The sequence below is a fragment of the Maylandia zebra genome, linkage group LG6, assembly GCF_041146795.1.
Source record: "Maylandia zebra isolate NMK-2024a linkage group LG6, Mzebra_GT3a, whole genome shotgun sequence".
Classification (NCBI taxonomy): Eukaryota; Metazoa; Chordata; class Actinopteri; order Cichliformes; family Cichlidae; genus Maylandia; species Maylandia zebra.
Window position 1 is genome coordinate 40,905,706 of NC_135172.1, and position 17,415 is coordinate 40,923,120.

Genomic DNA, 17,415 nt, shown 5'->3' on the forward strand with positions numbered 1-17,415 from the left:
AATGGTCAATCAGGCGGTTCTAACAGAGAAACAGCAGCTGTGTTCAACTATTTCTTTCAGTTTTGACCCAGTCATAAAGCCCCAAACATCCCAGAGATTTCCCAAACTGCTCGTGCAAGATGCCAATTAATCAGTAAACATTGTGCCTCAGGACTCGGGCCAGAGATATTTGGATGAAGTATTAATGATCCAACTCACACAAAGCCTTGGTGACTGAAAAGGGGTTGAGTGGGAGATAAAAAGGAGCAAGAAACAAACTTTCAAGAGCCACAGTTCAAGCATATAATCGTTTTATGCTTCTGGTTACTCGCTACTAAATCTAGAAATCTCTACCTGCATGTGAGGCATTTAGGGAACATCTGTAAATTGTACCTCCACAATGAAATTGCTGACCTTTGGTAAACGCTGTAGGGCAATAATTCATGTATGTGAGGGTTGCTGTTGTTTGTGTTTGTGTCAAAGCAACCGACCACTGCAGCGAGAGCTTCTCGCTTCGTGTGTTGTGTTTATTAGAAGCAATAAACATGGTTTCATTGAATGTGTGAAAGGGCGTCCTCTTTTAGAACATTAGTTTGTCTCTGCTAGCATTGACAACTGTTTACTTTCATATGAAATGTTTAGTGTGTGTCTGCAGAAAATAACCCAGGTTACATTTTCCCAGGTCAGCACTGCTTTACTTATTTTTTCCTCATTAGGGTGTCAGCATACATTTTAATGATAATACTAATGCTGGCTGCCATAATATGGTGTGCTTTGCTTTACTTTTGAATGCTTCCTTATTTCGGATATCAGGAAGATCTTTCTGATGCAACTCTCTCACTTACTGAAGCTGGGGACCAGCTTGGGGACCAGCTTCCACTTCTATAGCTCCTGGTGGGGATCTTTGGTGTTAAGGCGAATGTGTTAACCACTACACTGTGAAGCCACTGGCTACCACAGTATGGCATGGAAATTCATGCATAATAATTTCATTCATGTCCTAGCAGGGTTACTGCGTGAGCTCAAACCTAATCTAAGTTTGAGATCATGCAGTAACCCTTCAAGCACATGAATGATAAAGTTGCTGACTTGAAACGTGCAAGTTGGTTGAAGGAGTAATGAGCTGTGGAAGACAGCAGGAGTCATTCTCCTCGTCCCACTCCTCCTCCACCACCCGCCTACCCTCGGAGCAGCGTTGTAGTTTCTTCACACAAGCAGCGCTTCATTTTCCTCCTCAGAATCTAATATGTACATGCCCACTCCTACCCTCTCTGCTCCGTGCCCACACGCTCACTTATTCACCAACCCAATTAAAGTTTGGCTGCCTTGCTCTCTGTAAGTAATAATCCCCCAATTTCCTCTTCATCTCTGCCCTGCTGGCCTTCTGTACTTCAGTAAACTTACCTGCTTGTCTTCTTCAGGAGCATGTATTTCACTGGCTGCAGTTTAGGTGCAGTCCAAAGTTCAGCAGCCGCTTTGAAGAGTGGTGACAACAAAAAGGTTTGATCTGTATCTCGGAGCTTTTTTCAACTATGAATTGGTTTTGAATAAAGGTACAGAATCTTCTTCTACACATTTTAGTAGATTTTTTTTCCCTGAGACTTATTCACAAAGTTGGGTCTTCTGTATGTTAACTCATGTTGTTCTTTGTGATGAGCTGTTTAGCCAGTGAACACTGTGGCTTTGGGGATGGAAGAGATAAATATTTTGATGTGATGACTGAAAAACATTTTTAAATAACTATTATTGGATAGGTGGTCCTGAACCTCTGCACAGACATTCATTCTTTCGAAAGGACAAAATCATTTGTTCTTCTGACTTTGGTGATAAACGTTTGACATACAGTCCTGTGTGAAAGTCTTGAGTCACCCAAATTCTTTTGTATTTGACTTTTATTTTGTTTTAAGTTCTCCAGAATTTCTGAAGGGTCAATGTTATTCTTTGGACATTGGCTGCTATTTCACTCATTTTCCGTCCAGTCCTTGTGGTCGACTATTTTCAAAGGAAAGTTTTGGTGTGTTAAGCTACGTAACCCTGACCTATGAATCATTAAAGCTTCAAAAAGGCACTTAACTCTCGGGATGAACCAGTATTGTTTCTACAATCATGAATCAGTTTTAAATTGAATGTTTGTTACTTGTAGGGTGTTACAGAAACACATAAATTTGTCCTCATGTCTTTAATTGAAACTATGAAAAATGAACTGTGTCTGAAAGGAAAAAACCCCACTAGAAATCTGACACCAGACCTGAGAGAAGCATTTGGACCATCAGTTGATCCATCTATTGTTCACTGAAAACTGGCTGTCAAGTAGTCAGTGAGATATGCCAAATTACAGAAGGTGGGACTAGTGTCAATCCCAGCTGTCAAAGGGCAGCAGACAACCATTTACGCCTACTGCCAGTTTAGAATTTCCAGTTAACCAAACGTGCATACCTGCCTTTGGACTGTGGGAGAGAACCCACCCAGACACTGGGAGAAGATACAAACCCAACAGAGAGTGGCTCTGGTTTCTGTGCTTTACACATTACAATAACCCAGGGGTCGGCAACCCTGGGCACGTGTGCCGCAGCTGGCAGGCGAAGGGTTAACTGATGGCACGAAATGCAGTGAATTAATTTGTGAAGGTGCATTAAAAAATAAATGGCCAGGCCAGCGTTGCACATGACGGTATCTTAGCTATCAACCCCAACTACCAGATTCAACTTGTAATTGGCTAAAAAATACCTTAGCCTATCGGTGAGATGGATGTTGTTAGCTGTCAGTTTTTTCAAGCGATGTTGAAATTTCCACATCCCAACACTTCAAATGTTTCAGGAGCTGTCTGCTCCGCACAGCATCAGCACCGCAGGAGTACTCGGATACATCCGTACTCGAGACAGAATTCACAATGTGTTTTCAGGACTTTCAGGTGTATGGACCAATGTTTTCTTTTCTGATCAAACCAGAAAGCTTTATTGAGCAGCTGGATTTGTCTCGCATTAACTGGCTGAGTTAATGCGACATCGAAATGCAGTTGATTGAACTGAAAAGCTAGACTCTGTGGGGGTCAAAGTTGGCAGAACTACGAACGCAGCTGGAATCCACAGCTGTGCGTGTTCATGGAGCTGCTGGACATCACTACCTGACAAGTTTAACCGTCTTCAGAACATTGCAGAGGCCTTATTGACAGTATTTGGCTCGACATGTCTGTGTGAGCAGATTTTCTCTCACATGAGTCCTCAGGTAGCCTCTGAATGCTGGACACTCGGAGACCTGTGTCTAGCTGATAACTATTCGCTGATAACTATTCGCTGATAGCTGCCAACATCTGCGAACAAATATAATCCTATAAAGTGGTTCTATATAGTGTGTAACTGTTAATATAGAGCGTTATTAAATTTATTGCTAATGCAATCATATGGCACACTGACTTCTGAGGAAATTTTAGATGGCACTCATCATCAGAAAGGTTGCCGACCCCTGCAATAACCTGTGAATCGTAATGAGTTGCGAGCTGGTGGACCAGTTACATTGTTCATGTTCTGTTTTTCTGATGGCTGCCAAATGGCAAGTCTTTCTTCCAGAAGACTCCAGTCACTGCTAGTCACCTAATGGCCAGGATGTCAGTGTGTCATCTTGTGGTCACAATGATTCCAACACAGATAACAGCTATAGTCCTTATTCTGGTACAAACTGGTGGTTCCTGCAGCAGGTGGAGAACTTGTTCACTTGCTGCAACCGTTTGACTGACTGAGGCTGCAGAAGACAAAAAGGTTTACCATCGCTAGCTACAGTCCATGAAAGTGGAGTTGGGCTTGCGACCAATCTTTTATTTATTTGTCAAAAAAGAAGATCTAAATTAATGGGAAACACTTCAGCTTTGATATTAATCCTTTGCCAACAGTATGTGAGGAATGTGCTCTGCGAGTACCCTTCTTGGTTAATGACATCGCACATTTTGAGTCCCCTGCTTGCTGATTGATATTCGTTTTTCCTGATGGTTTGTGTCTTTTAACAGTGTTATATTGAACTTCTATCCATTATTATTGTTGACTTTTAATTCCTTAATGTCTCGTTACTAAACAGTAAACATGTTCTGTGCCGCATTCATAGGTTTGGTTTGAGCAAATGTAAACACAGGAGAGGGAAACCGTTTGAAACTGAGCTTCATGTGCTGCAATGTTAAGCACTGGCAGAATTACTTTCTTTTGATCGCAGTGGGTGCCCAGAATGTCAGTCTGTTTTTGATCATTTGCAATCACAACCAAATAGAGCAAGAATGTGGATCAGACTTATTATAGATATTGACATGATCAAATGCCACCAAGTTCTCTCTTCCTCCCCTCCCATCTTCTTCTCTTTCCCGTACAATCTCCCCTCTACCCCGTCTCCCATCCATCACCCTGCAGAGTGGAAACGCACACTCCCTGATGCAACCTCCTGCTATATCTGTGCTCTGTTTACTTTGGTCTGTCTGTTTTTGCCTGAAATTCATTTTTACTTAATCATCTCTGTTTACGTCCGGGGATTCACAGATTCCCTTTTGCAACCAGTGAAGACAAAAACAAACAAAATATTTAATCTGCGGCTCAAATGAAATTCAATAGTAGGTGTGAGCAGGGCGATCTTAAAATGTATTATACGGAGGAAAACAAATATACCTGTGCTCACCATAAACAGCAAAGCTTTTATGTACATATCATGAGTCCAAAAGACTTTCTAGAACAAGCTTTCCTGGTTACATTCTTACACTTGTTTTTTCATGGATGTCAGTGACACTTAGGATCTTTGCTGTTCTTTAAAGAAGCAGGAAGTCACAGTACCGCCATGTGGGATCTCATTATTCTCCAGCAGCAGGAAAAAACCTTCGAATTCAAGTGCCAAAACTTCCATCATAGTCGGGATACAATTTCATAATGTATGCACGACTTCTGTCAATTTTGGCAAGTTCACTTTCAAGCATGTGGCTTGGCTTCAAACATTGGTGGAGAAAAACAGAATCAATAACTAATCACAGGTGGATCGACATGCTGAATGGGAGCTGTGTAAAAAGCAACAAGTAGCATGTAATCTGTTTTTACCTGGTAACATTTTTCCTGTAAGTAGGAATAAATCAATTCTTCTTTTTCTTGAACAAGCTGAATTTATCAGCTTGTGTGGTTCTCACAGACGGAGCTATTTCACATTTTCACGTCATTTTTAACTCGATGAACTGATGCATCACTTTCTTTTTTTCCACATTATTGGCTTTCAGCATGGATTGCATCATTTTGTGTCACATTCTCCTAAAAGCCTTCTTTTATTTAAAAAGTTGCATTAACCATGAAGTGATTAATTAGGGTCGTTTATAGTCATACAGAAAATTATTTTTGTATGACTGACTTTTCTTCTTTGTTAATAATTCAGTTGGAGATTTGTTCCTGTGCTTAGAATCATTGTCCTGTTGCATGACTCAGTTTTGCCTAAGCTTTGGGTGTTGGATAAAGCCACACACAGGAACTACTTTGGTATGCTCTGGTATACAGAGGCGTTTAGGATCTGTGCCTGCAAAAGAAGCTCAAATCATCACTCCTCCATTGCTGTACTGTAGCTGCCAGTTGAGGTGCTTTTGGTGATATTTCGCCAGCGTGGTGCCGTCCTGCATTATGGTTAATCATCTGTCAGAAGGACATTCACAGGGCCGTAAGGACCTTGACCTTACTGGTCAGAGCAGAGTAAGGACTGCCGCTACTGTCCACCAGTAGGACAAGAGACTCCGTGGAGAAGCAGCTGATTTTTTTGTTTGTTATTTATTTATCACAAAGTGCGCCAAATTTTTTTTCTTCCAAATATTTTATCCTACCACTGTTAGCTCTTTTTGCACGAGGTGCATGTCTACACAGACTCGCCACTTGTCCTTGTCTTTATTAGTATCTCTTTTTATTAAAAACGTGAGTTATGGATTAGAACAATTAATAAACTAGTCGTCACCTGGAAATCTTTGTGTGTGAGGGAACCCAATGATTTTCTGGCTGTGATGTGAATCTCCTTCCTGCTTTAACATTCCTGCAGCTGATGTTTGTGTGACTGACGTGTGCTTGTGTGCACACACCTGCGCTCTTCCAGGTGTGTGATGACTCACAGTCATCGCCGAGCGTTGAGCCGAGCATCTGTGAAGACTCCGAGCATCTTCCTGCTGTGACTTACAGCTGGCTCGACCTCTCGGAGCTAACCGCGCATAGTAAACAACCCCCGCCCCCCTGACAGGCATTTCAGAAATACGATGTGTATCTCGCCGCCTTCCCCCCTCCCCTTTGACTGTAACTCAGCCAAAATACACTTATCAGTGCTCAGTGGTTGTAATCTTTGAAGGGCTCGTTTTTCATTTGAGTGTTTATCCGCTGATTGTTTCCCTCATTGGTCATAAAATTTGTGCTGTAGAGGCCAAACGCTTTTATTGCATTGTCTCGTCTGTGAGCCCCTCTTGTTTTCATTACAGCCCTGATCACTAACCTTTCCCTGTGTTTTCCCCCCCAGGTTTTGTATGCAGAAGAGTGCCAAGTTGGTGCCAGGGGTGACGTTAGACCTCATTGAGAAGTAAGTGGCACTCCACAGCCATCCTTTGACTGTCTCCCTCTTTACAGGAGGGCTCAGTCTAAAGAGATCATTATCCTGTTTTCCTCGTGTCACTCTCTCCTGTCTGTCTTCCCGTCTGTCTCTTTGCTCTCGTCGCCGTCATTGTCAGCCCTCTCTGTTGTTTTCCATCCTGCAGGTATAATTCCCAGCCTTTGTTTCCTCCTCACAGTTGAAGCAGCAGCAGTTTGGCAGATTTAAAGCTGTGCATTTCTTGCATAAACCTGCGGGTGCCAAACGGCGGAGTGTGGAACATCTCTTGCTCGTAGGCACATACACTGAGATTGATAATAACATTCAATATGGATGTCATATCCAGAGTTTTAGTAGTTTCACAGAACCATCAGCGTGGCTCCTTTTTCAAACCTTAGGTGCGGGGGTAGGGTAAAGTGACACCGATAAACTAAGTTGAGTGAGACTTGGTTTTTGAAGCCGTAAGTAACTTAAAAACGGGCTGTTAAATCTCAGCAGAAAACAGTACATCTCATTGGAAAGCACCTTGAGGTGCTGAAGTTGAAGACTGTGTCAGCAGTCTCTTAATGACATGTCACACTCTGTTTGCTTAAGGTGAGTAATCACTTGTCTTCACCTACTCAGATTATGATTTCTGCCTGTCACTGACAGCCTGTGAGTGCACATCCACACATTACTTCCACATCTCTATTATATACTGGACTTTAATTAGTTTTTGGATGAGGGTGTACACGGAGAAACTGTGAGCTCGTGTGCTCATTCTTGTCCTGTGTGTCTTTATATTCTTTTTCCTTTTTGTGTGTGTTTTGGTGCTTTGTACACAGCAGCAGTCCCACAGTGACGCAGTTTTCCTTTCCTGTCCAAAACATCATTTTGTTCTTTGGAGAGGATATTTCTAATCCCTCAACTCTGTCAGTGGCTTTCATAGTAGTTTGGTTTCTCAGATTGTAGGGTTTATCCACCTTAAAGGTGATCTAGTCTGCTTTTCCTTTATTATCTTACCTTTAATAGTAGCTGGATAGTAGGAACAGTAGGTCAGAGGTTCGAATCCCAGCAAGGGTATGTCCCAGGCTAGGCCCCCATGCTACCTCAGTTTTGGGAACAATGGAGATACTGCTCAGAACCCTCAAACTCTCAGGTCTCTGGTAGAGGACCCAAGCTTGACCCAGTAAATCCAATGAGCCTAAAGCTCAAGACTCGGACTGCTCTAAATGCTCCGATTTCAGGAAGTTTTTTCCACTCATGGTGTATGATGTCGATGAGAGTAGATTTACTGCCATGGTCCTCGCAGGCACACAGGTCTGACTGCACCATGTGATGGTTAAATCGTTTGTTTGCAAGCGGCAGCTAATCAGAAGAAAGTTTGCAGAATAGTGAGGGTGGCCTTAAGGGGAGGGGCTAATTGTTGATGCTTCGGCCTGCTCCAGAGAAGACCAAAGGTATGACATAGAAAGACTTTCTCAGGTTGCTTTTTTAATCTTTGATTATTAGTTTTTCTTCCCTTTGTGGTGAACTCTGATGTAGCTTCCTTTGCAGCTCAGGCTCACTCCAGCTTCGATCGCACACATAGCTATAACTACCTACATCAGGTTACCTGCTGTTGATTTTTGGATCACTGCATGCAAAAACATCTGCCTGGATTGTGAAATCCCTAAACAAATGGGCACAAATGTCCTGGGACGAATCTCTTTAAGTTGCGTTCATGGAAAGTCAACACTTTCCACTAATGTGGAAATATATGCTGGACGCATGATCTTGGTTTGCAGCTCCGCTTTGTTTTGCTGCCCATCACAAAGTTAAAGGTGTCATTTGCAGGTTTTTATCGTCCTCTGGAAATATCCTGTCGCTTCTGCAGCAGAGGTGTGAACACAACATATTTACATATTCACTTGTAAGCTTTTAATTTGAAAAATCTGAAGAACAAGTTTGTTGATAAAACTGAGCACATATGGAAAAATAAGAGAGATGATAAAAATTCATTTCTCCTGATGCAAAAACCACACAGGTTTTCTATGTAGAGCTAAATCTTTCATGTTTCTTGTCATTAACCTGCTGCCCAGGATTATAATTAGGATTGTTTGTTCCTTTTTTCAGTTGTACTCACTCTGCTTAAAGTTTCTTTCCTCCAGCTGTTACATTTCATAAATGATAAATTATGTGACTCATCACTCACTGTTTATTTCTGCTCTGTTCATACTTAATATCTGAGAAACTACGTGTAGAAGAAGTATTTCACCTGTTGTGGGCCCAGAGGAGGTGCAGCTGTGTTATTTGTTGGGGAATTTACAGGTTCACTATTGACTTGCTTCCCAAGTTTCTGCGAGATTAGTGGGGATTAGTCATAATTCTAACAAGTCTTCTCTCCACAATTTATTTGACATGGTTCTTATTATCTTGACTATAAATCTTTTTGCTTGTTTGTACTTTCTGTCTGATCTTTTCATTTGTACACGCCATTTTTTCCCCCCACTACTCTCTCGTGGATGAGTGTTACAACAGTAATGCCCGAGTACACAACAGCCACAGCTCCTGCGGCACGACTCCCATGGCACGATGGTAAAACCACTAGAGCGATGAAGAACACCTTTGATGAAATAACCTCTTCTTCCATTTCTGTTTCCTTTCTCCCCACTTTCCACCTTCTCAACCACACCAACATTAGTCGCTGGGTTTGACAGTATCCATTCATGCTCTAGCTCTCACGTCCTGTTTGTCTTTCATCACTTGTCTCACCAGAATTATTCTGCAGTAAAGTAGAAAAAGTAATATATGACCTGAATGCTGTAAGGAGAATTTTAGCACCCAGAAACGTCACACTAGTCTGCGTCAGAGATGGCGGTAGGGAAAGCATTTCCCCTCTCGTCTCATTCTGCCGTTAGGCCGCGAGTAAAACACTGAACAGCAACATCAAAGACGTGAAAGGTTAACAATGGTGTGAGAGTCTTTCTGCTAAATCAAAATGAAATTCAAAGTAGTTTCTGTCAAAGACAAAGGCACAATCTTAAAGAATGGACTATGTTGTAGCTTTGATTCCTGTAATGGTCTCTTAGTATGTATAGCCACGGCAAGCAGAGAGAACAAAAAACCTTCAAAGAGAAAAATCCAGGCTGTAGGGTGAACCCGTCACACACATGCCTTCTCTGCTTGACCCTTCATGCTACCTGTCTGCCTCAGAGATGAACACAGCAACAAACAAAGCAGTAAAAGTGGTAAGGGTGCACGGCAGCAAAATGCTGACCTTTTAGTATAGGCTCAACAGATTGCATTGGAGATGTTTTCAACTTGAAACTGTCCTAATTTAAAACAAAAAAAAAAAAGAGCTGTAAAATGTGTAATTCATGAGATACGTGACCTTGAGTTGATGCACAACCATGGAATTATTAACAGCAGGCTATTATATGAGGAATAAAACATGATACACAGAAAGACCAGTTTTTTGTTTGTTTTTTTTAAGATTTCTACATTAATATGACCAAAAGCAACATCTTATTTCCACACATTTACAGGCTCTTGTTTAAAGGGAATACAGTTAGACAGCTGAAGTGAAAATATTAGATTTAACCTCATATGCAATGTTTTTTCTGAAGAGCCGTGCTTTCTCCTCGGTCCTCTACCATGCACCATCGCTGTCCGCTATGTAGCTGATTGTAAACCTATAGGTATGCACCTTAGCCAATGAGAGGTCTTCAGACACTTACAGGCTACTTTACTGGACTGATCTTTGTTGATTGAGGGTAACTTGGGTCATGAATTCTGTCATGTGTAATCTGGGGGTTTTCAAACCTTTTCCAGCCTGTTGAGCATCTTTATTCTTGAGGCTGTGTTCATGTTCACTCCCTTTTATTTATGCACAACAGAAGTCATCTCAAGGGACTTGCTGTCAGGTAAACACCCTGCAGTATTAGATAGAGAACCTCAATGATCCAGATGTCTTCTATGAGCAAACATTTAGCGACAGTGACGAGGAAGAACGCCCTTTTAACAGGAAAAGAATCTATCAGAACCAGGCTCATGGAGAGGGCTCACCCTCAGCTTGGAGCAGATGTCCCCTAGTTCAGGATAAAAGAATAGGAGAACACACAGAGACCACAAACAACACAGCAGACGACATTCAAAGACGTGCAGCAGTGGCCTATAAACACTTGAAGCCTGAAACAAGAGTGGACTGCATCATGAGCCGGAGCCTGTAGCAGCATAACTCAGGGTCAGCCAATCCAGCCCTAGCATGAGTTGTCAAGATCACATTAAAGCAGGGTGCATACTCACAGAGTTGAGTTTTCATATTCATATTAATGCCGTACTTGTCTTCATTGAGGTTTCAGCAGACCTGAGTGTGACTGGCGAAGGTGTTTGTGTGAATTTAACACAGACGCTGGAAATCCTGATGCTTTAGTAGCTGTTTTGGCTGATTGCATCTCCTGCCTGTAGGACAGAGGGCTAAGTGTTGAGTCAGCTGGTGTCCGTCAAAGTGAAATAACGGATCATCTCTGAGCTCAGTATTTGACGTCATTAGTGACTTCTTCATTCAGATAATTCAAACATTCATTTCCACTGCTTTGCAAATTACGCTTGGCTGTATGTTCTGCTGACTTAGGGCGACTATAGGTAGTGACTTTTGTGTTTATCTCATCGCTTCGCTCTTGATACTAAATACTAGAAGTCTTAAAGCAGGGGTGTGGGAACTCCAGGCGTCAAGGGCCAGTGTCCTGCAGGTTTTAGATGTGTCTTTGATCCAACACAGCTGATTTAAAGGCTAAATTACCTCCTCAACTTATCCTGAAGTTCTCCAGATGCCTGGTAATGAACTAATTGTTTGATTTAGGTGTGTTGACCCAGGATGATATCTAAAACCTGCAGGACACCGGCCCTCAAGGCCTGGAGTTCCCCACCCCTGCCTTAAAGCTTCCGTTAGATTATGGAGTTCAAATGTGACCCTTGATTAAGAGTCGTACAGATAGTTTTTTTTCATCTCAAACTTGCCTTAAATAAATTCTTTCACCTCGTAATATTGAAATGATCAAGCTCTCTGTACTCTGTGCTTGCCCAAAAGGCCATTTCCTCCTTTTATCTTGTTACAAGCCAGACTTTCAACAAGACCACGTTATAGACTGTATATAAAAGATGGCTTTATCCCCCTTACCGTCATTTGTTTGTTCTAATCCTCATTTTCTAACTTTAATGTTAGATTTAAAACCCTTTGTATTGGTTTTGGAGCCAGGACTTAACATATTTAAGACGAGTCTGTTTTACATGTTAAGTGTAACTAAAGCTAGCAAGTAGAGCAGGGCGATATGGCCAAAAATATTTATCACGATATACATTTAAAAATGTGCGATAACGATATAACTGATAAAATATAACTATAAAATTGAAACGAGACAAAATACTTTACAACTCCACAACTTTATTAGTGAAAAAAACCCCATCAATGTATTTTCACTTAAACAAGCAGCTGTTTTTATGCGGATTAAAGTTTAAAAATTTAACAGTGCAAATGCAAATTCCTCCCTGACAGTTTAACCAAGAGGCATTTCCAGTGGAAACTGGCTGACATATCCTCAGCATAACCATGTATAATATCCACAAAACTTAAAAAAAGGATGCACACACACACAATACGGTAATATTATGTTGAGGCACAGTACGTATCACTCCGCGAGGCTTCTGACTACGATGGCCGTAATGCTCCGACAATCCATCAAGCGGTGCGGCTTCGTAGCTTAGCAAAGTTGTACTACAACATTTTTGACAAATTCTCGAGCGCCGTGTACATAAAATCGTTTCGAGGTCAGTAAACACAACCAGAATTCATACATAAGGCACACAGGATTATAAGGGGCACTGTCGTGGCTCAAGAGTTGGGAGTTCGCCTTGTAATCGGAAGGTTGCCGGTTCGAGCCCCGGCTTGGACAGTCTCGGTCGTTGTGTCCTTGGGCAAGACACTTCACCCGTTGCCTACTGGTGGTGGTCAGAGGGCCCAGTGGCGCCAGTGTCCAGCAGCCTCGCCTCTGTCAGTGCGCCCCAGGGTGACTGTGGCTACAATGTAGCTTGCCATCACGAACGGTATGATATGGCCCAGCCCTACTAGCAAGCCTCCTTAGCAAGCTGCATCTGTAAAATGTACGGATTCAACGCACACACGTTTACCTGATAACTCCTACTAAGTACTTGTTAATATGCCAGGATTTCACTCTCAAACCCTGGAGCACAAACTCTGTGGGTTGTCTCTAACAGGCCACCAAAAATGCTCCAAAAGGCATCAACAGCATGGTCGAGTGCACCCGTTCACTGACTTGAATTAGCAAAATTGACAGTGGTTGGCTGTTGGGCCGCCACAAACAGTGAATGAGCAAATTAGCTGAACTGTAATGTTTTAACATGGGCGTCTATGGTGAATGACTCACTTCTCTATCATTAGAGGAATTGACTTCATCTTTCAGCCCTGGAGGTTGATGCTCACCTGTTGGGTATAGAATTAAATTAAAACTTTTTGGGATTACGTTACATGGCTTCCCTTCTTTGTAGGTTTACTAACACATCAGCTCTTAGTTGTCCCCACAGCCGCTTAAAAACTAAAGAATATCAGGTGTTTTCCATTTGTGCTCCACAGCGTCATTACCAGAGAAAAATAGTTTTAAATGACTCTTTAATACTTTCTTCTTGTCTAAGGTACTTGTGCTATCTTTTTTTTTGTATTTTTTTTTTTTACTTCTTACACTATATTTATTTTCCTTATTATTTACTCTGATTTTATGCTTTGTTTCTATTACAAATATTAATAAAAATGTTTTTCTATTATCAATCAATCAAAGCTTTATTCGTCACATGCAGGTTGCCCTGCAGTGAAATAGGACCCCCCCCCCCCGACCTTACACATATAGCACAAACATTACATGGGGATACAGGTCAGAGATTGGTAGAATCAGAAAAAAACATTGAAATGTACACTACACTGGGGAAAGTACAAGAGGAAAAAAGAGACCCCTACTCATGCTATGCTTCCATGGTAGGACAGCATGAGAACAGGAAACAAAAAAAACTCCTCTGCACAAGAAGCACATAAATGTCCACAGCACAACATTGTGAAGACATGACAAGCCACAGGGGTGGGTGGGGGTTGAGGAGTAATCCGAAGCGAACACAGCAGCCACCCTGCACAGCGCTACCATTCCAGCGCGGCACACAGACCCGCCGTGCTGCCCCTTCAGGAAACAAGCATTGAAGGCGTTTGGAAGGGAGGGGGGATGAGTGTGTGCTTATCAGCAGTGTTGGGAAGGTTACTTTTAAAATGTATTCCATTACAGAATACAGAATACATGCCCCAAAATGTAACCTATTCTGTTACGTTACTCAATGACAGTAACGTATTCTGAATACTTTGGATTACTTAATATATTGTGGCGAGTTCAGACAAGGAGGAGACGGAGGTATCGTTTGGTCTTGCTTCCCGTGAGCTAGCCAGGGAGCACAGCCGTTTATTACATTTGCAGAAGAACACACTGCCACTAGCTAACTGCTCAGCGCGGCAACCACAACACACATAGGGCGCCCTCTGACCCCGGAAGGACACACCGTCGCAGCGAGAGGGCGTCACCATGGCAACATACACAAAACATAACTGTACAAGCAGAACCCCGAACAGCCCTGACCCGCTACAATATTATCATGCTTTTTACAACAACGTGAATGTACTATTGCTGTGTGATTTATTACTATTACTGAAGGTCCGCGACTCCGAACTGTAGTAAAGGGACCTCTGACTAATGCTGGGCTCACACTGTGCGATTTTTGGCCCATTTTGAGCCGATTTTGAGTCGTGCGATCGTTTTGGCGATCGGCCCGATTTTGGCCTTCATCGTGCGTCGTGCATCGTGTAGTATACGTGAGGTAACGAGAAGCGATTGACACCTCACGACCAGCTCCCGATCATCAATCGCTTGGTCGTGAGGGTGTCACCGCAGTTTGCCACACTGCGCACGCGCAAACACAAATGTCAGCGAAAAAGACGGCGTAGCACGGCAGTGCAGCGTGTGATCTGGACACAAGCGATGGAGGCACAACCTGTAGAACCATCCGAGCCCTTTCGATGTGGCCTCACAAAATTATCACGACCACAACAACCGTGAAAATAGTTGGATCGACACTGCTGCTCAATCACAGCTGCCTGACCAATGTTTTTCATTAGCAATTTAGCAAAGTTGATGGTGGTGGTGTGTCTGTGTGAGTGAAAGACGGAGAGGGAGAGCGAGCGACAGAATTTCTGTTATAACCTTCATTTTTATGGACGCAGTGTGAGCACTCAGGTCGCATCAGAGCATCGGGCCGTATAGTGTGAGACCCTGCATCGTGACCTATGAACTTCTAACCCCTGCGAGTCAATCGTACAGTTTGAGCAGGAGCTGAATCGCGCGACTGAAAAAATCGCACAGTGTAAGCCCAGCATAATACGGCGGGGTCCCTGTCGGCTGGTAGCCGAAAAATAGCTCTACTTTGTTGTGTGGGTCAACTTTTCTTGCGACAGACAGAGAGAGGCGTTGAAAGGCTGCTCCAACGGAACTTGTTGTTTTCGGAGGAAAACACGAACACAGTGTACAGTCGAGTCTTAATAGCTTACTTACAACTGGGCTCGTCAGGCACTCTTCTTGGCTGCAGTGGTTATTATTATATTTACATGCTTCCAGCTCCCGTTTTTGCTCGATGACTGCTCGTACCTTTCCACTCCCCTTTTTCTCCCTCCTAGCGCTCACAGACACATAACGTGTATGGCAGTCCATTCTTCCTGCAGCACGGACTACACTGAACATGATGCTACATTCTTTAGAGCAGGGGTGCTCACACTTTTTCCGCATGTGAGCTACTTATAAAATGACCAAGTCAAAATGATCTACCCACTACAAAAATCCAAAACATATACTTATTTATAAATATATTGAGGATTCTTTATATCTACAATGTATACATGCATAACCGCAATATCCAATATTTCACAACACAATTAACTATGTAAATTTTTTGTCATTACCTGAGTTTACTCTGATGACTTGCACTGAATTGAATCAGCCAGGGATGCATAGTCCGGACAGTAGCTGCTGACGGCCAGGTTTAAGAGAAAAAACCGAGAGCTAAAAATTGGAGTTAACTCGCTGACTAGCTTGTCAGTTTTACTACACTTCGCGCCGCTGTTTGCGCATGCGCAGCGACCTAAGCGTCAGAAAAAATCTGATGTAATCTGACTGGCTTCCCTGTATCAATCAAGTGACGGGATGGATGATAGGCTGGCATCTATTTTTTTTAATGCCATGCGATCTACCAATACTACCTTTGCGATCGACTGGTCGATCGCGATCGACGTATTGAGCACCCCTGCTTTAGAGCTATGCTTGTAGCATTCTGCCTGTTAGCTTAGCACAACAACAACGAAAAGGCGCTCTCTCACCCAGGAAACACACAGTCGCAGAGAGAGAGAGCGTCGCCCTGTAACCATGGCAACCGTAACGCTGCCGCCTGGAACAAAAGAACGTAGCTGTCAAACAAAACCCAAACAGTCCTGACCCGCGACAAAATGAAACAGGAAAGTACCGCAGTGTATTCCATTTATTTCAACAAAGTAACTGTATTCTGAATACCACCTTTTTAAACGGTAACTGTAACGGAATACAGTTACTCATATTTTGTATTCTAAATACGTAACGGCGGTACATGTATTCCGTTACTCCCCAACACTGCTTATCAGTGTAAGTGTACGTGTGTGTGTGTCCAGAGTTCAGCGGAGACAGTGTCCTTCGCTCTATCAGGCTAAGTAAACAGTCTGCCAGCCAACCCAGGTGGCCTTCATGGGACGGGAAGAATAGTCATCACACAGTCGTTATCAGGGAGTTGTTTTGGTGGGCTCCAGCCTTGGGCCTGCAGCTGGCGCCGTGGTGTCCGAATGTTGAATATTGTTAATTTCTGTTTTGTGAGCAGCTCGAATTTTAGCACTCTGAGACAGGTCCCTCAACTTCGCGTTGAAGAGCTGCGAGCCTCCCCATGATGGTATCAAACTTCAGTTCCAAGGTGTTGTCAGTCTTTTGATTCTGAGACTTCACAACTGCAGTGATCCGTTCTGCGATGTTTTCCAACTGTCGCTCAAGGGTGTCATTTTGAGCAGGCCTTTCTCTGATGTTTCCCCTCATACGCTCAATGGTGTTGTTTTGAGCCTTCACAGCAGCAGTAAGCGTCTCCAAGGTGTTGACCATATTACGTTCGTTGTGAGAGGTCGCACCTCGTCCCCGCGCTTCGAATCCAGCGGGCAGCCATGTGGGGGTTTGAACAGCCGGTTCTGCTCTCTTATTTCTCCGATAAAGCAGGGCTAGGCCAACGCCGATCAGCATGAACCCTGTTATCATGGTTCCGAATAGGTAGATATCTTCAGCGTCCTCGATCGACAGTCCCGCCAGGCACACGGTCCTCCAGTTCTGCCACCCGTCCATCGTGTAACCGGCAGGGAAAGTCCCTCCAGGGCACTCAGGCTCTCCCGAGCCCCGACTTCTCGTTGAGAAAAGGGTGTCAATAGCACTCAGGGACCAGTTGATCAAATCCATAATTCTCTTTTAGGTTTAGAGAACGACAGTGAGAGGCTGTTCCAGGGAAAGTAATGCACGCAAGACAAGACAAGGACATAGATGCTAAGCAGGGAAGATAAGGGTGAGGAGGAGAGGAGAAAGTGCGACCGCCTTCGCTGAGAGCTGAGAGCTGTCCTCTGTGTGTCGTGTACGGTCTGTTTGTTTGTTATTTATAACAATTTAATGTTGACTGTACGATGCCAGTGTGTCCTGTAAAGAACTAAATAACTAAGTTTTCAAAAATACTAGACAAACATTAGTGATGGCG

The 17,415-nt window shown here is 43.1% G+C and overlaps 1 protein-coding gene across 4 annotated transcripts in view; it reads left to right on the top strand.

Annotated features, from left to right (window-relative positions):
* Window positions 1-17,415, top strand: part of rptor (regulatory associated protein of MTOR, complex 1) — a 209,975-nt gene that overhangs the window by 103,027 nt on the left and 89,533 nt on the right. For all 4 annotated transcript variants that reach the window (XM_004538776.6, XM_004538777.6, XM_012919090.3 and 1 more), the window contains one exon: window positions 6,478-6,537. In XM_004538776.6, the coding sequence (XP_004538833.1) occupies window positions 6,478-6,537 (60 nt within the window). The remainder of the gene's footprint in view (window positions 1-6,477; window positions 6,538-17,415) is intronic.